The following is a 24,455-nucleotide window of genomic DNA, read 5'->3' as shown; positions in this document are numbered from 1 at the left end:
TGTTTAAACAGCCGTAACTAAGGTAAAAACTCAAGGAAAACAGTGGTATGTGAAGGAAACTAACGATTGCTTTATGCATATGCTAAAATTGATTCTTTAAAGAAAACAAGACAGTTACCTTTTAAGCGGCCTCCTGGGCATCGGCCCACCGGGAATTTTGCCTGTAAGCTCTATGGCCAATCTGCCCGTTTGTTTCCATCCTGTACGTAGCACTTACTGTTGCTGTATCCAACCAATCCCATGATGCACTTCTCCTTCCCCTGTCACAGCTTCAGCACCGCCCCTAATGCCCAAATAAAGACATTTTTTGCGCAACAAGTTGTACTTTCTAATGCCACCATTTAATATGGCATGCAATGTAGTTGGAAGCGGGAAAAAATTCCAAATGGGGTGGAACTGGGAAAAAAAAAACGCAATCTCTCCATCGTTACATGGGTTTTGTTTCCACGGCGTTCCCTTAGCGACAAAACTGACCTGTGCCCTTCATTCTCTAGGTCAGTATGATTAAAACGATACCCCATATGTATAGGATTTTTATGTCTAAATAGTGTAAAAAAAAAATATGAACACTGAAAAAAAATATATATATTTTTTTACATCCCCATATTCTGACCCCCATAACTTTTTTATAGTTATATCTACTAGGTTGTATGGGGACTCATTTTTTGCAGGACAATCTGTAGCTTTTATTGACACAATTTTGGACTTTTGATCACATTTTGATCACATTTTAATACATGGTGTTTATATTTTTTTATTCTACGGAAAGGGGCGATTTTAATTTTTATATTTTTTGTACATTTTCAGAGGTTTTTTTTTTCACTTTTTTATGGTATTGTAACTCATGTTTGAGACTACAAAACTCTTTTTTTATTTTATTCTGAACCCTCATGGTTCTTATAGATCCATGTTGAGAGAAATGCTCATTTCTTATGTTGGCCTGTCACCTGCCGGCCAAAATAAATTACCGGCATCCTCATTGGCCGCAGAGAATGAAAGTAAGAAGCCCAGCGCGTGCTTCCTGGTTTTTGAGCTTTTAGATACATCTGAAAGCTTTAAAAGGGAACCTGTCACTGGGATTTTGTGTATAGAGCTGAGGACATGGGTTGCTAAATGGCCGCTAGAACATTTGCAATACCCAGTCCCCATAGCTCTGTGTGCTTTGATTGTGTAAAGAAAAACGATTTGATACATATGCAAATGAACCATTTGGCCCATATGGTCTGCCCAATATACTGAATACTTTAGATAGCCCCTGGCTCTATCTTATATGAAGGATGGCCTTATGCCTAGCCCATGCATGCTTAAACTCCTTCACTGTATTTGCAGCTACCACTTCTGCAGGAAGGCTATTCCATGCATCCACTACTCTCTCAGTAAAGTAATACTGTCACAACCAGACAGCTGAGAAGCTCTGACAGAGGCCTTTCAGAACCTCCTCTTTGAGTTTCTGTGTTGTGGTATTCAGCTCCTCCTCTCCTTAGCCTCTCTCAGCTGTCATGTGTTGGACTAATTGCTTCCCTTTAAATTCTTCCCCAGAAGGCTTTTCTGGGCAGCTTATATTTCTTCCTGGAGTGTGTGTGCATGCCCATCTGGTTCTCCTCTCCTCTACAAAGTTAAGTGTTAAACTGTTGTCTGTTATTTTCTGTTTGCTGGATCCCAGGTGACCCTGACTCCCTCCGTGTCTGGTGTAGGGAGCCGGTGGTCGTGTCCCCTCACTATTGTAGGGTGCTCAGGGGTTATATAGTCAAGGTACGTGGATATGCATACCTCCACCATTCGGATCTATGCATAGGCTAAGCAGCCAGGGAAAGTGCCAGGTCTTCTACAGGGGTCTCCCTTTTGTTCCTTAGCTGTTGGATCCAGCGAGTCATTTATGCATGTTGTTTTGCCTTGTTACCTGTACACATTCCGTGACATTATAAGCCGCCAAAACCGTCTTAAGCATGGATCCGGTTTCACTTTTGGCTGAACGCCTCCAGGGTCTTTCATTGGAGGTAGCTGACCTCCGTAAGACTTTTTCTCAGCTTCAAGTGACCGGTTCAGCTTGCGCTCATGGAGCTTGTTCTGAGCCTAAGATCTCGCTCCCGGATACGTTCTCCGGGGGTAGTGAGAATTTTGTGTGTTTTAGAGAGGCTTGCAAACTCCATTTTCGCCTTCTTCCCCTTTCCTCTGGAGATGAGGAACGGAGGGTGGGGATCATTATATCGCTGCTCAGAGGTAACGCTCAGTCCTGGGCCTTTTCGCTGCCGGAGGGGGCACGGCCTCTCCGTTCAGTGGATGAATTATTTTTAGCCCTGGGTCAGATATATGATGATCCGGATCGTATTGCTCTGGCGGAGTCTAGACTACGTCTCTTATGCCAGGGTAAACAATCCGCAGAAATATACTGCTCAGAATTTCGGAGATGGGCAGCTGATACTGGTTGGAATGATGCTGCACTCCGAAGTCAATTTTGCCATGGTCTTTCAGAGGGATTGAAAGATGCATTTGCCTTTCATGAAAGGCCTATTTCTTTGGACTCTGCTATGTCTCAGGCCGTTCGTATTGACAGGCGTCTTAGAGAGAGAGGAGAGATCTCTCCTTCCTGTCATACTCGGTCCCAGGACTGTGCAGCGGTCCCATTCTGTGCGCAGGGGTCTCAGTCGCTGTCAGCCCCTTCTGAGCAGGAGCCCATGCAGCTGGGGTTGATTGCTTCTGACAATAGAAGATTCAGCTCGCATGGGACGGTTTGTTTTTGTTGTGGAGGTATTAATCATTTGGCAAATATTTGTCCCTCTAGGAGATTCAGGCAGTTCTCTGGGAGTAATAAAGAAACAAACAGGAAAAAATCTTTGAAAAATGTTCCGTCTGTTACTATTGGCAGGGTTGAGGCGGAAATTGAAGGTTTTCCGTTTGCTTGTAGTTCCCGTTTTGTCCTGCCGGCTAGGGTGGCGCTAGAGAGCAAGAACATTTTTTGTGAGATTTTCGTGGATAGTGGAGCAGCGGTCAATCTCATTGATAATCAATTTGCGATAACTCATGGTTTCCAGGTGTGCGCTTTGAGAAAGGATATTCCTGTTTTTGCTATCGATTCCGCTCCACTTTCTCAGAAATCATTAAAGGGCATAGTTCACAATATCCGTTTGATTGTGAGTGATGCTCATGTTGAGGATGTGTCATGTTTCGTCCTTAGCGGTTTGCCCACCCCTCTGGTGTTGGGGCTGCCCTGGCTCACTAAGCATAACCCCACCATTGATTGGCAAGCGAAGCAAATAAATGGTTGGAGTGATTTTTGCAGAGAGAATTGCCTCATGACATCTGTTTCTGAGGTTGCTACTAAGACTATACCATCTTTTCTCTCTGAATTTTCGGATGTCTTCTCTGAGAGTGGAGTTCAGGATTTGCCCCCGCACAGGGAGTACGATTGCCCTATTAATCTCATCCCAGATGCCAAGCTGCCTAAATCTCGTTTATACAATCTTTCCCAACCTGAGAGGATCGCTATGCGTGCTTATATCTCTGAGAGTCTGAGAAAGGGACACATACGACCCTCGAAGTCACCTGTTGCCGCTGGTTTTTTCTTTGTTAAGAAAAAAGATGGTTCTTTAAGACCTTGTCTGGATTTCAGGGAGCTGAACAGTATCACAATTCGTGACCCTTATCCGCTTCCTCTGATCCCGGACCTATTTAACCAGGTTGTTGGGGCTAAAGTCTTTTCCAAATTAGATTTAAGAGGGGCATACAACCTGGTCAGGGTCAGAGAAGGGGACGAATGGAAGACGGCCTTCAATACCCCTGAGGGCCATTTTGAAAACTTGGTTATGCCTTTTGGTTTGATGAATGCCCCAGCCGTCTTTCAGCATTTCGTGAACAGCATTTTTTATCATTTGATGGGAAAATTTGTATTGGTGTATTTGGATGACATTTTGATTTTTTCTCCCGATTTCAAAACTCATAAGGAACATTTACGTCAGGTCTTGCTCATTCTGCGGGAGAATAAATTATATGCGAAACTGGAAAAATGTGTGTTTGCGGTTCCAGAAATTCAATTTCTGGGGTTTCTTCTCTCCGCTTCTGGTTTTCGCATGGACCCCGAGAAGGTCCGCGCTGTGCTTGAGTGGGAGCTTCCTGAGAATCAAAAGGCGCTGATGCGTTTTTTGGGCTTTGCCAATTATTACAGGAAGTTCATTTTGAATTATTCTTCTATTGTTAAACCACTCACTGATATGACCAGAAAGGGGGTAGATTTTTCTTCTTGGTCAGTAGAGGCGCGTAAGGCTTTTTCTGATATCAAGGAGAGTTTTGCTTCCGCTCCCATCTTGGTGCAACCTGATGTTTCGTTACCCTTCATAGTTGAGGTTGATGCTTCTGAGGTGGGTGTGGGGGCGGTCTTGTCTCAGGGTTCCTCTCCTGCCAATTGGCGACCGTGTGCCTTTTTCTCAAGAAAACTCTCCTCCGCAGAGAGAAATTACGATGTGGGAGATAGGGAATTGTTGGCCATCAAGTTAGCTTTTGAGGAATGGCGCCATTGGCTAGAGGGAGCCAGACACCCTATTACCGTATTTACTGACCATAAAAATCTGGCCTACTTGGAGTCAGCCAAGCGTCTGAACCCGAGACAGGCCAGATGGTCGTTGTTCTTTTCTAGGTTTAATTTTGTTGTCACGTTCCGCCCTGGAGTTAAGAATGTGAAGGCAGATGCCCTGTCACGTTGTTTTCCGGGAGGCGGGAATTTTGAAGACCCGGGTCCCATTTTGGCTGAAGGTGTGGTGGTCTCTGCTCTTTTTCCTGAATTGGAGGCAGAGGTGCAGGCAGCCCAGTCAGAGGCTCCTGATCTTTGTCCTCCTGGGAGGTTGTTTGTGCCTCTCGCTTTAAGACACAAGATTTTTAAAGAACACCACGATACGGTCCTTGCTGGGCACCCGGGGGCAAGAGCCACACTGGATCTCATCGCTCGGAGATTCTGGTGGCCTGCGCTTCGTAAGTCGGTTGAGGGTTTTGTGGCAGCCTGCGAGACTTGCGCTCGTGCCAAAGTCCCTCATTCACGGCCATCAGGTCCTCTCCTTCCCTTACCCATTCTTTCCCGTCCTTGGACACATCTGTCCATGGACTTCATAACGGACCTGCCTCGTTCCTCGGGGAAGACTGTGATTCTGGTGGTGGTGGACCGTTTTAGCAAAATGGTGCATTTCATCCCTTTTCCTGGTTTGCCCAATGCTAAGACGCTGGCGCAGGCATTTGTTGATCACATTGTCAAATTGCACGGTATTCCTTCAGACATAGTCTCTGATAGGGGCACGCAGTTTGTTTCCAGATTCTGGAAGGCTTTCTGTTCTCGCTTGGGGGTTCGGTTGTCATTCTCTTCTGCTTTCCACCCGCAGTCGAATGGTCAGACAGAGCGCGTCAATCAGAATCTGGAGACATATCTGCGTTGTTTTGTGGCGGAGAATCAAGAGGATTGGTGTTCTTTTTTGTCCCTTGCTGAGTTTGCTTTAAATAACCGTCGTCAGGAGTCCTCTGATAAGTCACCATTTTTTGGTGCATATGGGTTTCATCCACAGTTTGGGACTTTCTCAGGAGAGGGGTCTTCTGGTTTACCTGATGAGGACAGATTCTCCTCGTCTTTGTCATCTATTTGGCAAAAGATTCAAGATAATCTAAAGAGCATGAGTGAGAGATATAAGCGTGTGGCTGATAAGAGACGTGTGCTTGGTCCGGACCTGAATGTTGGTGATCTGGTGTGGTTGTCTACCAAGAATATCAAATTGAAGGTTCCCTCCTGGAAGTTGGGTCCTAGGTTTATTGGGCCTTACAAAATCCTGTCTGTCATCAATCCTGTTGCATACCGTCTTGATCTTCCTCAGACTTGGAAGATCCATAATGTTTTTCATAAGTCCTTATTGAAACCTTATGTTCAACCCATTGTACCCTCGCCTTTGCCTCCTCCTCCGATTATGGTTGATGGGAATCTTGAATTTCAGGTCTCTGGGATTGTGGATTCTCGTCTTGTCCGCGGTTCTCTTCAGTACCTTGTTCACTGGGAGGGGTATGGTCCTGAGGAGAGGATGTGGGTCCCAGTGAGGGACATTAAAGCCTCTCGTCTCATCAGGGCTTTCCATAGGTCCCATCCTGAGAAGGTGGGTTCTGAGTGTCCGGAGTCCACTCGTAGAGGGAGGGGTACTGTCACAACCAGACAGCTGAGAAGCTCTGACAGAGGCCTTTCAGAACCTCCTCTTTGAGTTTCTGTGTTGTGGCATTCAGCTCCTCCTCTCCTTAGCCTCTCTCAGCTGTCATGTGTTGGACTAATTGCTTCCCTTTAAATTCTTCCCCAGAAGGCTTTTCTGGGCGGCTTATATTTCTTCCTGGAGTGTGTGTGCATGCCCATCTGGTTCTCCTCTCCTCTACTAAGTTAAGTGTTATACTATTATCTGTTATTTTCTGTTTGCTGGATCCCAGGTGACCCTGACTCCCTCCGTGTCTGGTGTAGGGAGCCGGTGGTCGTGTCCCCTCACTATTGTAGGGTGCTCAGGGGTTATATAGTCAAGGTACGTGGATATGCATACCTCCACCATTCGGATCTATGCATAGGCTAAGCAGCCAGGGAAAGTGCCAGGTCTTCTACAGGGGTCTACCTTTTGTTCCTTAGCTGTTGGATCCAGCGAGTCATTTATGCATGTTGTTTTGCCTTGTTACCTGTACACATTCCGTGACAAATACTTCCTGAGATATTACTTTTAAACCTTTGCCCCTCTAATTTAAAACTATGTCCTCTTGTAGCAGTTTTTCTTCTTTTAAATATTCTCTTTTTTTTACCTTGTTGATTCCCTTTATGTATTTAAAAGTTTCTATCATATCCCCTCTGTCTCGTCTTTCTTCCAAGCTATACATGTTAAGGTCCTTTAATCTTTCCTGGTAAGTTTTATCCTGCAATCCATGTACCAGTTTAGTAGCTCTTCTCTGAACTCTCTCCAAAGTATCAACATCCTTCTGGAGATATGGTCTCCAGTACTGAGCACAATACTCCAAATGAGGTCTCACTAGTGCTCTGTAGAGCGGCATGAGCACCTCCCTCTTTCTACTGGTAATGCCTCTCCCTATACACCCAAGCATTCTGCTAGCATTTCCTGCTGCTCTGTGAAATTGTCTGCCTACCTTTAAAGGGATTCTGTCACCTCCCCTAACCCAAAAAACGATTTTAAAGCAGCCATGAAGCACAGCTTACCTTGATTAGGCTGTGCTCTTTTATCTTGTAATCCGTCCAGCACTTTCTGCAAAAAACGACTTTTATTGATATGCAAATGTGTCCTGAAGGTGCCCAGAGGGGCGTTTTGTTCCTCTTAGAGAGCCCAGTACCGCCCCTCTTACAGTGCCCAGCCCGCCTTCCTTGCACTGTCTAACCGCCCCCAGCCTCTCCTCCCCCTCCCTCACGCCGAACGAACTCTCGCACAGGCGCAGTACCCACTGAGGGCTGCGCCTGTGCGATCAGCAGGAGACTGAGGGCAGGAGCTTCATCCTCGTCACTGGGCATGCGCTGAGCCCAGTGACGTCCGATGCTCGCTCTTCCCTGCTGACTGAGGGAAGAGCGAGCATCGGACGTCACTGGGCTCGGCGCATGCCTAGTGACGAGGATGAAGCTCCTGCCCTCAGTCTCCTGCTGATCGCACAGGCGCAGCCCTCAGTGGGTACTGCGCCTGTGCGAGAGTTCGTTCGGCGTGAGGGAGGGGGAGGAGAGGCTGTGGCAGGCTGGGGGCGGTTAGACAGTGCAAGGAAGGCGGGCTGGGCACTGTAAGAGGGGCGGTACTGGGCTCTCTAAGAGGAACAAAACGCCCCTCTGGGCACCTTCAGGACACATTTGCATATCAATAAAAGTCGTTTTTTGCAGAACCTGCTGGACGGATTACAAGATAAAAGAGCACAGCCTAATCAAGGTAAGCTGTGCTTCATGGCTGCTTTAAAATCGTTTTTTGGGTTAGGGAAGGTGACAGAATCCCTTTAAGTCTTCTGAAATAATGACCCCTAAATCCCTTTCCTCAGATACTGAGGTTAGGACTGTATCACTGATTGTATATTCTGCTCTTGGGTTTTTACGCCTCAGGTGCATTATCTTGCACTTATCAACAATACATTTTAGTTGCCAGATTTTTGACCATTCCTCTAGTTTTCCTAAATCCTTTTCCATTTGGTGTATTCCTCCAGGAACATCAACCCTGTTACAAATCTTTGTGTCACCAGCAAAAAGACACACCTTACCATCGAGGCCTTCTGCAATTTTGCTGATAAAGATATTAAACAATATGGGTCCCAGAACAGATCCCTGAGGTACCCCACTGGTAACAAGACCATGGTCTTAATATACTCCATTGACTACAACCCTCTGTTGTCTGTCCCTCAGACACTGCCTAATCTATTCAACAATATGGGAGTCCAAGCCCAATGACTGCAGTTTATTGATAAGCCTTCTATGTGGGACAGTATCAAGCCTTACTAAAGTCCAGATAAGCGATGGGCACAACATTTGCCAATTTCCAATCTTCTGGGACGACTCCTGTTGCCAGTGATTGGTTAAATAAATCTGATAATGGTTTTGCTAGTTCACCGCTGAGCTCTTTTAATAGCTTTGAGTGTATCCCATCAGGCCCCTGTGACTTATTTGTATTAATTTAGACAGCTGACTTAGAAACTCTTCCTCTGTAAAGACACATGCATCAAAAGATTCATTAGTCTTCTTTCCTAACTGAGGTCCTTTTCCTTCATTTTCCTTTGTAAAAACTAAACAGAAGTATACATTAAGGCAGTCAGCTAGTTCTTTATCTTCTTCCATATACCTTCCTTCTTTTGTTTTTAATTTGTTAATTCCTTGTTTTAGTTTCCTTTTTTCAGTTATGTATCTGAAGAATGTCTTATCGCCTTTTTTCGCTGACTGAGCTAATTTCTCTTCTGCCTGTGCTTTAGAAGCTCTTATAACTTGTTTGTCCTTTCTGTCTAATCTTATAAATTTCCCTGTCATCCTCTTATTTTTATAATTACTAAATGCTATCTTTTTGTTTTTAATGATTTTGGCCACTTCTGTTGAGACTTCTTTTTTGCTTTTACTGACAAGCCTAATGAAATTTTCTGTTGCCTTCAATAGTGCCACTTTTAAGTAGTCCTATTTCTCCTGGACTCCATTGAAACTGTTCCAATCTGATAGGGACTCGTATACCACTAATCTAATTTTAGAAAAGTCAGTTTTTCTAAAATCTAAAACTTTTATTTTTGTGTGGTCACTGTACTTATAGTAAACCACACTGACTGGTGATCACTAGATCCCAAGCTTTCCCCTAAAGTAATATCAGATACCAAATTCCCATTTGTCAATACTAAATCTAAAATGGCCTGCTTCCGGGTTGGCTCCTCAACTACTTGCTGTAGAGATAATCCCAGTAGGGAATTTAGAATATCTGTACTCCTGGCAGAACTAGCTTTTTTGGTGTTCCAGTTTACATCAGGAAGATTAAAGTCTCCCATAATGATAACTTCCCCCTTCAATATCATTTTAGCTATTTCCTCAACTAGTAGATCATCTAATTCTTTGACTTGGCTAGGTGGCCTATATATCACACCTACACGAGTTACCTTATGATTATCAAGCTGCAAGATAACCCAAACTGACTCTAAATTGGTCTCGCTAACTTGTATGAAATTAGATTTCATGCTATCTTTCACATACAGGGCCACCCCTCCCCCTTCTTGCCTTCTCTGTCTTTCCTGTATAGAGAGAACCCTGGTATTGTTATATCCCAGTCATTACTCCCATTGAACCACATCTCAATAACGGCCACTAAATCTATATTCTCAGATGCCATTATAGCCTCAAGTTCAATGATCTTATTCCCTAAACTGCGAGCATTTGTAGACAAGAATCTGAGCTTGTCATTTTTTAACCTTTGTGCTACTGGCATCTTCTGGCATTGTTCCGAGGGGCAGTCGGACTGCTGGATTATCACTCTTTTTTCCCCCCTTTCCTAGTTTAAATGCTCCTTAGCAAATACTTTGAACTGTTCAATGAGGACATTTGTTCCTTTGAGAGAAAGATGCAAACCATCTTTCTTGCCAACATGAGACACAAAGCCAAACCTTTGGTTCAGACACCATTCACCAAGCCATACATTGAATTCCTTAAAGGGGTTGTCCGAGTTATGAAAAAAAATATATAGCACTGAAAATCTGATATATAACTGAGCTAAGCAAGTTTTATGCAAAAAAATATATATATATTTCCTCATTTCCCTGGTTCTTTTCTGGCCCTTTCTTTACATGCAATAAAAACAATCTCTGCCCCTCCCCCTGCTCTGCTAAGGGAGTAATTACAAGAGCTGCCCTGAGTGACATGTCTGCCTGCTGGGAGATTCTGCAGCATGTTTTATGTGTAGGACTACAAGTCCCAGCTGTATAATGACACTGCTAAGGGAGTGAATACAAGAGCTGCCCTGAGTGCTGGGAGAATCAACAGCAACTTGTAAGTGTAGAACTACAAGTCCCACTTGTATAATGACACTGCTAATACACACAGGATGTTCCCCCTACCTTCTTGTGCAATGCTCTCTCTAGTCTGTCAGATCCTGTGCTCAGCATCGTCTCCTCACTGCCTGCAGAGCTGCCCAGTCTGTGCAGCTGAAGGGGTTAAGAATCCTAGCAGAGAGTAGACTGCAGTGAAGGGGGCGTGGCCAGCACAGTGACGTCTCGTTTACAGGCTTGTAAACAACCTTTATCAGAGCAGGGAGAGAAGCTGACATCACAGGTCATGTGACCCTCAGTGAAATCTGAGAAACCAGCCACTGCAGATAAAGTGAGTTAATTGGAAAGCTGTTACATTTGCTTAGGAACATAGAAAGAACAAAAAAATAACTGGGATAACCCCTTTAATGCGCATCTTCCCGTCATGCTGAAGGTTATGCACAGGCAAAACTGCAGAGAATGAAACAGTTGATGCAACCTCCCGTATATCATTTCCAAGTGTGTGAAAAGCTTCCTTCACCTTTAATCCTCATTGCAAGCCAGATCATTTGCCCCAAGATGGACAATAACATACACCTCCCTGTCCTGTACGTGAGAGAAGTCCAGCGTGTAGGAGCCCAGCACCGCCCCGCATCCTCATAATCTCCTCCTTGCTCCTCGACGTCAGAAAGCTAGAGCGCCGTAATCTCGCGATGCGCGAGCTAGTGCATGCGCAGTGTCCTCATAGTGCTCCTTCCCTGTGCTGGCATCAGATTACGGCGCTCTAGATTTCTGACGTCTGGGAGCAAGGAGGAGATTCGGAGGATGTGGGGCGGTGCTGGGCTCCTTCACGCTGGACTCATCTCAGGTTAATTTGCATATGTATCAAATCTTTTTTTTTTTTTACACAATAAAAGCACACAGAGCTATGGGGACTGGGAATTGTGGATTGCACTTCACAGGCCATGTGACATCTCGTTCATTGGTCACATGGCCTAGACGCAGCTCCATCCCATTCAAGTGAATGGGGCTGAGCTGCGATACCAAGCACAGCCACTATACAATGGACAGCGCTGTGTTGCGAGGAGGCCACTGCGCTCACCAGAGCCCTGCAGCCTCCTGACACAGCTTATCGGCAAGGGTGTCGGAAGTCAGAACCCTGATGATCTCATATTGATAACCTATCCTGAGATGGGGCCATCAATATGAAAATCCAGAAAACCCCTTTAATCTGTCCTCCATAAAGGGTCTTTAGATACTGAGCAGCAACTCCTCTCAAAGGGGTTATCCCATAATCAATGTAAAAAATGAAAATCCGATATCATATAGTACATGACAATGTCTGTCAAAAAAAAATTAGAACCAGATTTATTTCAAGCTGGCAAATTGGGGGGCATGTTCTTTCTACAAAGCACTTCCCAGGCCATGTGACACCTCGTTCATTGGTGACATGGCCTAGACACCGCTCCATCCCTTTCAAGTGAATGGGGCTGAGCTGCGATACCAAGCACAGCCACTATACAATGGACAGCGCTGTGCTTGGTAAGCTGCGAGGAGGCCACGGTGCTCACCAGAGCCCTGCAGCCTCCTGAAACAGCTTACCGGCAAGGGTGTCGGGAGTCAGAACCCCGACGATCTCATATTGATAAACTATCCTGAGATGGGACCATCAATATCAAAATCCAGGAAACCCCTTTAATCTGCCCTCCATAAGGGGTCACTAGAGACCGAGAATACTGGTTGCTGATGCTACAGAGTCACATTGAGTACCACTATGCTATGTGAACTATGCAGCATATGGAGTACGGTCCCTCAGTTGGACCATAGACAACTTTGGGGTGGAGAGGAAGGACCTACTGTACATTATATACCATGCAGGCCCAGGATATGAAGACAATACTGCTAAGCTCAGAACCTGTATGTGTTTCCACAGGGACATTTCTACCTCTTCTCTCTCACCGCGTTTCAGTAATGGATAGTCGGCAACAAATTATCATTACATGTGAAAAAGGAGAATACAACCTCGAGTTAATGATATGAAATGCACAAAGAGACGGAAATTACTCTCATCTAATGCCACATGACCAATTGTTTGCAGGCCATTATCAAATAAAGCAGAAAATGTCATATACACACGAGCCATGAACCAAACCACAGAGGATGGCTGTGAAGAGACACAAAGAAGACCTCATATAAAAGCTATTACAATGCTCCTCAAAAAGGACAAACCGAAATAAATGGGGGAGATTTATTAAAACTAGAGCAAAGGAAAACTGGCTTAGTTGCCCACAGCAATCCAATCTTCCATTTTTCCAGAGGAGCGCTAAAAAATCAAAGATGGAATCTGATTGATTGCTATGGGCCCCTAAGCCAGTTTTCCTTTGCTCTAGTTTTAATAAATCTCCACCCAAAAGGTGTCATGGCTGACCTTACCTTGCCTCGGGTAGCAATATGGCGTATTTATGAGGAGGGGTGGTCTCAGGGAAATTAGAGAGAATAGCCAGGCGGTGAGGGAGCAGATCCGACCCATGGAAGGTAAAGAGCAGGTCCAAAGCTTGCACATTGCTTTCCTAAAATGACAAAAAAATAAAAGATTCATAACAATTATTCAGATTTTTTTCACTACCATATCCGGTTACATAAAAGTATTTAACGGGGTTGTATGAGATTTTGACATTGATGGCCTATCTTCAGGATAGGTGGGGGTCTGACTCCCGGCACCACCACCGATCAGCTATGTGAAGAAGCCATGGAGCTCCAGTGAGCGCTGCGACCTCCTGGCAGCTTACCAAGCACAGTGCCGTAAATTCTATAGTATGGCGCATAGGACAATTGATTGATTAATGTAACGTCATTGACAGGAAGAGGCTGCAGCACTCACTGGAGCACCACGCTCCCTCCAAATAGCAGATCGATGGGGGGGGGGTGCTGGGAGCTGGACCCCCACCTTTCTGATTTTGATGAGCCATCAATATCCAAATCTCAGACAACCCCTTTAAGAGATTCAATGCAGAATTTGACTACAGTATATTCAAAGCGACTACACTGCATCGAAAACGACACAGCTACGTTTGGCGCCATTGTCACAATGGGTGCTATGCAAGTAGCGGAGCGCACGGCCGCTCAGCAATTTCCATAAGCCCGGCCACCCCGTGGGAATGGTGAGATGGGACAACCCCTTTAATATATCCTGCAAAGCAGCACCAAAGCAAACCGAAAATTTTAAGTAAATTCTGACCATACGAAAGACATTTACGTTAAATGTAGCACAAACCGTTTGACCCTCCATCACATTTTATCTGCTTAATTCTTTTATGTTAAATTCCTCGTAGCCCTACAAATCTCTGCCGATACGGATAACACAGCTGCAATTACACCGCAGAAAAAAAAAAAAAACGGTAACTTCCGGTGCCCTTAGATTATCCGCATATTAAAAATAACAAAGGCAGATGGATAATAACATTTGTCACCGTGCCCGGCATTGCGCTGCTTCATATCTAGTTAGAGAGGATTACTTAATTGTGAATTAGTATTGACAGGATCATCTCGCTATGCAGAGTTCAAAGCGCGCTGGGCTTTAACGCCGAGTTAACTAACTGAAGCAGATTATAAATGATAATGGAGGTGAAAGGCGGCTCACTTAAAGAGGAATCAATTCCGCCTTTATTGTTCTGACTCTGTAACATTACCCGAGCATATGTTCTCGCTGACAGCACAATATTTTGGTTCCTAAACTTCTTGAAGAAGTCGGCGTCGTATCTCTTCTCGGCTGCCTGATGCCCCCCGAGGATCTCCTTTAGGAGAAAGAAGCAGATGTTTGAGAAATCCTTCAAAATATGGTAATGAAGCAGATTATAAATGGATAATTCCAATCTACTTATCAGCGGCTCCAACACTGCACACCAGGCGGCGCCGGCTCAGCAAACAGGCGGCCAGGCATGGAGTGATAGGACTCAACGCTCCTCCAGATTATTAATGCTCAAGGCACAATCTGTACATCACAAGATATGGCATCTCTCATCGATCACAATTAAAGAGGACCTGTCACCACTCCTGACACGTCTGTTTTAATAGCTTCATGTAATAACAATTCTGGAGCATCTATTCTTATGTCTGTATGTTGTGCCGTTTCTTTATTATTACTACTAGAAGTTATGAATAATTGCTAGCAGTCTGCAGTAAGGGTACAGAGGGGAGGGAACCAGTTTGGGGGGTGTACCTGCACAGACTGAAAATTGCAGCACTGATTGGATAGAGTGAATCTGTGCAGGTAACCCCCCCCCCCCCCCCCCCCCCCCCAACTGGTGACCTCCCCTCTGTACCCTTACTAAAGGCTAATAGCAATTTTGGAGAATCTATTCTTATGACTCTATGTTGTACCATTCCTTTATTATTTCTACTAGAAGTTATGAATTAATTGCTAGCAGTCTGCAGTAAGGGTACAGAGGGGTGGTAACCAGTTGGGGGGGGTGTGTACCTGCACAGACTCACTCTATCCAATCACTGCTGCCATTGTCAGACTATGAAGGTACATCCCCCCCAACTGGTGACCTCCCCTCTGTACCCTTACTGCAGACTGCTAGCAATTATTCATAACTTCTAGTAGAAATAATAAAGGAATAACCCAACATAGAGCCATAACAACATAACAATTAAACAGACGTGTCAGGAGCGGTGAAAGGTCCTCTTTAAAGTAGGTTTCTGTTGTATATTTTCATATTTATGTTCTCAATGACATTTTTTTGTTTTTAATTTTGATGTTTTTTTCTTATACACACACACACGTATATACGTCTTCATAACCATTTTTAATGCTCCAATGCATCTACAAAAAAAAGGCAACTTTGCAAACAATCTCCATTAAATATGTCCTACTGTTCTAAGTCTATAAAAGAGCTGTGTCTCCATGGTGAAAGACAACAAACAAACCCTGTGTAGTCTGATGCGCAGTCTACTTCTTTCTCAAATAGGGAAGAGGTTGAAGGGACTATGACTGCAGGCTCTTAGATCTCAGAAGTGCAGTCTAAGGGCGGATTCACACAACCACGCCGTGTTTTGCAGTCCGCAAAATTGGGCATCCGCAAAACACAGATGATGCCCATGTTCTTTCCGATATCTGCAGAACGGACCATTATAGAAATGCCTATTTTTGTCTGCAAAACAGACAAGAATAGAACATGTTCTATTTTTATTTATTTTTTTGCGGGACCACGGAACAGAGCAATGACTGCGGATAGCACACGGAGTGTTGTCCGCATCTTTTGCAGCCCCATTGAAGTGGGTGGGTGCGCATCCAAACCACGCTAGTGTGGATGAGCCTAAGGCTTTGAGCCTGTGAATTCACAAGATCATAGCTCAAAATTGAATATATTAAAGGGAAAAGGTCAACAGCTCTGTACAGTGTACAGTGACTGTATGAATGTTAACGGGGCTGTCTCACTTCAGCAAATGGCATTTATTATGCAGCGAAAGTTAATACAAGGCTCTTCCTAATGTATTGTGATTCTCCATATTGCCTCCTTTGCATTCATTTTTCCATCACATTATAAACTGCTCGTTTCCAGGGGTTATGACCACCATGCAATCCATCAGTGGTGGTCGTATTTGCACACTATAGGAAAAAAGCACCAGCATCTCTGGTGGCCGGGACTACGGGAGTGCTCATAGGCCAGTGCTTTAAACTTTAGTGTGCAAGCACAACCACCACCCCTGTATACGATGGAAAAATGAATCCAGCCAGTAAAGGAGGCAATAAGGACAATCACAATACATTAGTAAGTGCCTTGTATTAACTTTCTCTACATGATAGATGCCATTTGCTGAAGTGAGACAACGCATTTAAACTTTCAAGTAAAAAAAAATTAAAACGAATAATATTTTTTGTAATATACCGTTACTTTCTTAATGGATTAATATTTTTACAAGCAAAAGCGGCGCCCGAAGTTCGGGTTTTACTGCAGCTCATATGGAATCCATACACCGTATTCATATTGCAGTCTACAAATTCTGATTTCTACAATACACGGTGCAGTGAGCGCTGTACTGGCAGGAGCACATATCATTGCCTGTATCCGGTTTATTCTGTTAGGTGCAGATACTGTAATAGAAGTTAAAGGCGCTTTAAAGGGTTAGAAAAGCTGTCTTCCAAAACCAGCACCACACCTGTCCACAGCGTGCGACTATGGCTGAGCTCCAAAACCAGACTCAAACTTGTCCTGTTTTTGGAAATAAAGGGACATTTTTCTAATCCTGGATCACCCCTTTAAATAGCCATACTTCAACCCAAATAGTTTGTGGCCACACCATGGAAGGACAGCCGTGTGCAATGGACGGGTCATTCCAGCAGTGTGCACATACAGGGTGATAGATTATGTGTGGTACCACATCGGACCGCATTATACTCACTGTGTTGTGTCTATATGAAGGCAAGGTTACGCCGGTGCCACTTACCTCATATGTAGATAGGCGATCTAGGTAGGTCAATAACTTGAGTCTGCAGCGGCAGATCTCCTTCTGCTCAAGTGTTAAGCTGTGTGGGAAAGTCATATGTTACTCACTACTGAAGCCATACGACGTCAGGACATACTGGACAGTCATGTGTCAGGGTATGAAAAGCATTATTCCCCCTAAATTATGTGAATTTCATGTAAATTAGACACCGTACCGTGGGAATGAGGGGAGGACACCGGGGGTGCACAAGGATAATGCTGTAGAGGGTGCTAGATGTTATGAGATGTGAAAGGCCAAGAAAGTTCATGAGATAAGTTTGATATTAGTAATGGTGTCTTTCTTCCACCAATGCAAAGAGAAAAACCGCAAAGCAATACATAAGACTGGTATAGGTGATAGTGGGAATAATAATAAGTCCCATGGCGGCACATATCTTAAAAATGTATGTGCTACTGACGGCAACTGTCCCGATATTCTGACATAGTTCAATAAAATAGCTTAAAAGGCTATATCCACCATCACTAACCAATTTTATTTAATTTTCTAAATGTAGCAAATTTGCAACTTTGTCAATAAAAAATTCTGATCCTTTTGTTTCTACAGCTCCTCTGCAGAATATACGTCTCCATGGTAACAGACGACAAGCAAACTCTGTGTAGTCAGATCTTGCAGTCCAATTCCTTTTCATCTGTCCATAAAATGTACGTTAGGCACAAGACTGCAGAAGAACGAGTTGCGAGGGTGTACTACAGGCATCAACATCAAGTGCCGACATTGCACAGCATCATGTTATATGAAGCCGACTGTAGCATACATACATATGCTATAAGTACTGGTTATATCATTCATTTATATGGCACTAAAGCCAATGCAGTTTGGTAAACCCTATCTCAGCTGGGGCAGCAGTTTAGAATCACCCTTCTGCATATGGAGTCGTGCAGCGCTGGACAACCTACATTTCACTAGGGCTATAGAGAATATAACACTAAACATATTTTTAAGTTAAAGAAGCGCTAACCTACCACCAGTAGTTGTTACACCATATCTCCGTTCTATCCCTACATTTTGGAACCTTTTCATTTTAGGAACCTGGTCATGTGATCTCAAATTTGATGTGTCAACAGGAAGCCGGTCTCTCCCTTGTGACTGACTTCCTGTGAACTACAGGATGACCTCATCACCAATCAGATCCCTCCTGGCAGCATTCAGGCCCCTCCCCTCCCTCCATATATTGCGGACCGGCAATGTGCATGAGCCCTTACATAGGGATTATCAATAATACCCAAAGCCACTCACTTGTCAAAGTCCACCCTCTGCAGCAGCTCTTTACGTCTCTGGTTTTCTCTCTCTATTCGGCTTTCTGCCTCTTCTTCTGGAGTCAAGAAGTCTTCATATGCAATGTCATCAAAGTCTACATCTCCTGGTAGAATAAACCTGTCCAACACATGAAGAGATAGAAAACACTGGAGGCAGAACAAACACATAAAACAAGACATCTACCCTATACTTTATCTAATGCCAAAGCTACATTCCGGGTCAAACGTTTAGGATCCCAAGACCAATGTCAAGCTCTAATCAAACCCTGTAAAAAAAAAAAATTCTCTATTAAAAGAGAAGTGTGTTGGATAACAGTGCAGTCGGATGCCATAAGATGCCCTGGTGTCTTTGTTTGCAGTCCGTGCAAAATTCGCACCTCTGTTCTTCTATTATTCCTTCAGGAAATGTATGAATAAATTGCTAAATGGGAATAACCATTTCTGTGACAGTAAGATGGGTCCTTGCACCCTGACATAGTCAATACTTATTCGAATGTGCAGGTAAACACCTAATTGACAAGTGGAATGGTAACAACCAGTTGTAAAAATATTCACATATGTCCAGGAAGAGTAATAGAGGGACAATCCGTGGAAGGGTTCTAAGAATAGATGTTCAGGAATTGTTATTTAATGAGGCATAAAAGTAAGGCTACATGCACACGACCGTATGTGTTTTGCGGTCCGCAAAAAAAAGGATGATGTTCCATATGGCATCCGTTTTTTTTTTTTGCAAATCCATTGTAATAATGCCTATCATTGTCCGCAAACTAGAAAAAAATAGGACATCCACTATTTTTTTTTTTGCGGGGCAACGGAAAGGACATACTGATGCGGACAGCACACGGTGTGCTGTCTGTGTTTTTTGCGAACCCATTGACATGAATAGGTCCGCATCCTATCCGCAAAAAAAAAAAAAAAACAGAACGGACACGGAAACAAACAACGTTCGTATGCATGTAGCCTTAAAGGGTCGCTCGCCCAAAAGTTCTATATGGATAAAAAATAAATAAATAAATAAATAAAAACAGGGCAACTTTGAGTGGGTGGTGATGCCAGGAAGTGACTGCTGAGGCCAGTGGTTGCTGCGTCTTGTGCAGGCACACAGCAAGTCATCACTGGCGGCCACCGGAGCGTCTGTGTTGAATCAACATGCTATTAACAAGGTGAGTTTTTATTTTTATTTTATTTTTTTTATAACATTTGCTGCCTCTTTTATTTATATATACTGTCTGACAACCCTTCTAAAACAGCCATATCAGGCGGAAAGGTTAAACTACATTCACAAAAGTTCTTTCCTGGGAGAAGGGCTCAGCTGAACTTTGAGAAAGGAAATCAAAACTGTACACGCAACTATGCGATAAATAAATGGAAAGGCGGTGTGGAAGCGGGCGTCTGGCTCTCCTTTATCTGAAAACGGTGCACCCTTTCAGCCTTAGGCCTCATGCACACGACCGTTGTGCGTTTTGCAGTCCGCAAATCGTGGATCCGCAAAACACGGATGTCGTCGGTGTGCGTTTTTTTTTTGCAGACCACGCAAAAGAGCAACGGATGTGGACAGCCCACGGAGTGCTGTCTGCATCTTTTGCGGCCCATTGAAGTGAATGACCAAAAAAACGGCCGTGTGCATGAGGCCTTAAAACCTATAAAGCTTAAAAGTCTGGTGTTTTTTTTTTTTTTGTGTAAGCCGAGTGCCTGGTGGAGAAATAGCAGTTGGCTTCTCCTTTAGACACAGGCTATTTCCACTAAAGAGCAGCTGCATACATTATGCATTAAAACCCACACTTTAAGTGGTTATCAAAAAGCAACAGGGGATCGGCGAAGCAGCTCAGATGATGTTGGGACAGTGCCCACTGTAATGATAATACATCGCTCCGAATCAGAGAGCTCAAGAGACGGCATATTATTACACAACATTTTAGTGAAGTATGCTAATTACCATAACCATCAGATAGGAAAAGGGATAATTAGAATGGGCGAGATTGAAGACTGGTAAATGAATTTACGCATGCATTAACATGTTAAGGAATAAGGCACTTCACTGAGCTGTCTCGGGCTCGAGATCATTAATCAGAAGATAGGATTCACAAATGAGGGGGGGGGGGAGAGACACTGCTGGCCCCATCGCTCCACGGTTCTCTCCTGAGATTTCTTACAAGAGCCTTGCACACAGCTCACAAACAAATAAGAGCATCGAGTCTCAACTATATCAAATTAGCAGTGTTTTCATACATGGCTTGTGACCCAACGCACCTTCCTCCATCTTCCCCATTGCCTATCGCAACAAGCGCCTCCAGGTCTGTTCCCTTAAGGCCAAACATCAGCAATTCCTTGGCCGCGTCCACATTCTCGGGGACCCTTTCCAGACATTCATGCAGGACCCAAGACCTCTTTTTAATTTTGCTCTGGAATAAAATCCATTTAAAGTTATAATTAGTCATATGAACATTTATCCAATAGGACACATTGAGTATCAACACTCTGACACAGGGAGGAAATAGCAATAAAGTCTACGAACACCTCTGCACTAAGAACTTTGTTTACTGTTCATTTGCTTCGTACATGCAAAATTAAAGGGGCTCTCCAGTCATTTCTCCTAATCCATAGAGGTTACTTACCTGTGGAAGGAAGATGTTTGACATATTACTTACCTGTCTTCCGCTCCGCTCAAGCCGCCACTGCGCTTTGCTAGCGCAGGCTGCAGCACTTCCACCCAGATGTGGCCAGATGTAGGATCTACATGGGGCTTTGCAGGACAGCCAGCTATGTGAAGGAATTGCACAAGCACTACAGAAGTAAAATGTTAAAGGGGTTGTCTCACTTCAGCAAATGGCATTTATCATGTAGAGAAAGTTAATACAAGGCACTTACTAATGTTTTGTGATTGTCCATATTGCCTCCTTTTCTGGCTGGATTCATTTTCAATCACATTATGCACTGCTCGTTTCCATGGTTATGAACACGCTACAATCCAGCAGCAGTGGTCATGCTTGCAAACTACAGGAGAAAGCACTGGCCCACGCACACTGCCATGGTCCCGGCCACCAGAGAGGCTGATGCTTTTTCCTAAAGTGTGCAAGCACAGCCACTGCTGTTGGATTGTGGGGTGGTCGTAACCATGGGAACGAGCAGTGTGTAATGTGACGGAAAAATAAATCAAGGCAGCAAAGGAGGCAATATGGACAATCACAATACATTAGTGAGTGACAGGGGCGTAACTACCATAGCGGCAGACCATGCGACTGCTATGGGTCCCAGGGCAAGACGGGACCCAGTCTTAGTTGGAAATATCTTCTCTTCTACTGGAGGTGAAAACTTATCAGGACTCTACCCTCTAAAGAAACAACTTTTAGCAAATGAAGGAGTGGAAAAATGGCCCAAGGGTCATTGAAAAGGGTTTAAGGCAGAACCCCTCCTGTCCTGTGTGAGGGGCCTGGTTTGATCCCTGCTATGGGGCCTTTACTTCTCTATGTACGCCACTGGTAAGTGGCTTTTATTACCTTTCTCTACATGATAAATGCCACTTGCAGAAGGGAGACAACTACTTTAACAGTTAATTTCTATAGTGCTAGTGCAATACTTTCACATAGCTGGCAGTCCTGCAAAGCCCAATGTAGATCCTACAGCACAAAACCCCTGCCTGTGTCAGCTTTCTCTGCTTCCCTCCTTCCGTTACTAAGAGTTAGAGATGTCAGCTGGGAGGTGGAGTAGTATTAATATGGCAGATCAAAGTGTGGAAAGGGGGGGGGGGGGGGAATCCAATCTTCACACAGTGCAGTTCCTTCAAGCTGTACTATATCACATTGTACAGTAGATAGGCAGGAAAGCTCACAAGTCAGTCAGCCAGGAGGGAGGCTAAATCACATAGGCTGTGTATCAATGTACAGAGAGTGGAAAGAACTCAGGACTAACCTCCCAGGGAGAGAAACCGCAAGAGAAATTACAAACTCCTCAGCATTAGGGTCCTTGAGGACAGGGGGAGTGAAGATGCCTCATGGGCTATAAAAGGAAAAGCCCAGGAACGAAGCTGTGCTGATCCATGAGAGCTAGTGACGACAGCAGCATCCTGGTCACACGGATGCTGAAAGTATTACTGGAGGGATACGTCCGTGAGTTAAATCTGAAACTAGGAGCAGGTTGTAAACTGATCATCAGGGGGCCCCAAACTGAATGAAGGAATGAAGACTGCAGCCTGAAATGTAACTTTTTTTAAAACTCAAGGTAGAATGTGAAAAGGTCTAATTCTACAGTGGGCAAAATGCTGCGGAGGTTTATACTTTACACTAAATTATTCGGTATAGAGGTAATTTGCAAACCTATTATTTCTTCCTGCTTGATTTGTATAAGCTAATTATGCTGCCATTACTAGCCTATAATAAAGAAATATCATCATGAAGGAAAAATGAATATATTTGTGAAATTAATTCTGCACAAGGTCAAATCTGTGGAGAAAAAAATAAGCTACCTGGATGTTGTTCAAATCTCAACCATAAGGGGGAACAAAATAATGTGGGCTTTATACAACAGGCCCTTATCTGCACAAAACCGGTTATCAGGATATAGAAGAAGATGCAACAGGCTCATCCAGCAATTGCCATAATTACCGTTAGTAATGAAAAACGCATCAATTACGTGATAAACACGTGCAAGAGATCGTTAGAGGAGCCCAAAATACACTCAAACTGCAAGTCCAGAGCCGTTCTGGAAATACTGTAAAATTGGACTAATCTATCTTATAATCCTATATGGCAGCGGTGGCGAACCTATGGCACGGGTGACAGAGGTGGCACTCAGAGCCCTCTCTGTGGGCACCCGCACCCTGGAAAAAGTCTATGGTGTACCAATATATGCCTTAGATTTTTCCTGCCCTTCATCAGCGCAGGGCGCACTATGAACAGCACAGGCAGCGCACTGAATGTAGGCAGGCTAATATAGCTAAAAGATAAAGTACATGGAAGATATTCTATACTGGACTGTAGTATTCAGGTTACATTGTCGTGTTGGCACTTTGCGATAAATAAGTGGGTTTTGGGTTGCAGTTTGGGCACTTGGTCTGTAAAAGGTTCTATCTAATATATAAAGCTGAGAGTGAGAGACGCAAAGGCTCTCACAGCTGTGCTTAGTACATAGGGTATGCAGGACACCCATGTTCCTCCATAAGCTGGGTATACGTACCACATCTAACTGCCCTAAATGTGATATTCCTCAAGCACACATACTCCACGTGTTTTGGGAATGCACTGCCATAGGCCCTTTTTGGCGAATAGTACTAGATATTATCTTTGAGGTGTATAAAATCAGACTTCCAGCCGAAGCGTTAATATGTATACTGGGCCTATTACATGACGACTGCACAGAGGTATAAGTAGATCACTATTGGTATGAGAAGACCACTATATCAGGCTAGGACACTAATAGCCAAATATTGGATAAGCACTACAGTACCGACTAAAGAGGAGAACATTGCACGTATGAATGTGATAATTGTATATGTTTAGTCTTTGACTATTCTTGCACCCAAATTGGGTCCATATCTGTTCATTCAAATGAATATATACTAACTTTATGTGTGTATAAAATTTAAAAGTTCAATAAAAATGATTTGATTAAAAAATATATATAAAGCTGAGTGTATGTGTGTGTGTGTATGTATGTCCACTAAAGGAATCCGCACCTTCGCATTTACAGTCACGAAATTTGGCACACAGGCACATCAGGTGTCCGGGAAGGTTTTAGACCGGGTCTCAGCTCTCTAGGATGTACCGTTCCTGAGATATACCCAAAAACTGCATTAGCCAATAGAAGCCTGGTCACATGACCCTTATCAGCAAATAGAAGCTCGCAGGACCTTAGTCTCCACATACACACAGTTTTACACCAGGTTTCCATAACAACCCAGCCATTTTTCTTCACTGCTGTAGGTGTAGCTTTAAAGGGGCAGGGCACTGTGGATGACACTGTTAAGAGAGCGGAGTGCTGTGGAGGTCACGGTTAAGGGGGCAGGTATGGTGGCCATTCAGGCCACCCTCAAAAGACAAACTTCAAACACCCGCCCCCAGGTCCTGCTAAACCGCACCCCCAATCTGGGTAAGCCATGCCCCCTCCAACTCCGCAGCCAAAGGGGAATGAAAAAATTAAGGTAAAAATCAACTTCTGCCAGCTGCAGGGGTGGAAGGGAGGGTGACTTTCTCCCTGCAGCTGACGCTCAGACAGCACAGTGCTGCTGTCTTTGAG

The 24,455-nt window shown here is 44.1% G+C and overlaps 1 protein-coding gene across 1 annotated transcript in view; it reads right to left on the bottom strand.

Annotated features, from left to right (window-relative positions):
• Nucleotides 1–24,455, bottom strand: part of NBAS (NBAS subunit of NRZ tethering complex) — a 678,694-nt gene that overhangs the window by 528,464 nt on the left and 125,775 nt on the right. The window contains 5 exon segments of the mRNA XM_044291127.1: nucleotides 12,892–13,028; nucleotides 14,148–14,252; nucleotides 16,909–16,987; nucleotides 18,205–18,342; nucleotides 20,475–20,626. Coding sequence (XP_044147062.1) covers nucleotides 12,892–13,028; nucleotides 14,148–14,252; nucleotides 16,909–16,987; nucleotides 18,205–18,342; nucleotides 20,475–20,626 — 611 coding nt within the window.

The sequence above is a fragment of the Bufo gargarizans genome, chromosome 4 (genome assembly GCF_014858855.1).
Source record: "Bufo gargarizans isolate SCDJY-AF-19 chromosome 4, ASM1485885v1, whole genome shotgun sequence".
In the NCBI taxonomy this organism is placed as follows: Eukaryota; Metazoa; Chordata; class Amphibia; order Anura; family Bufonidae; genus Bufo; species Bufo gargarizans.
Note: the sequence above shows the minus strand (reverse complement) of the source record. Positions and strands in the feature narration are given on the sequence as shown.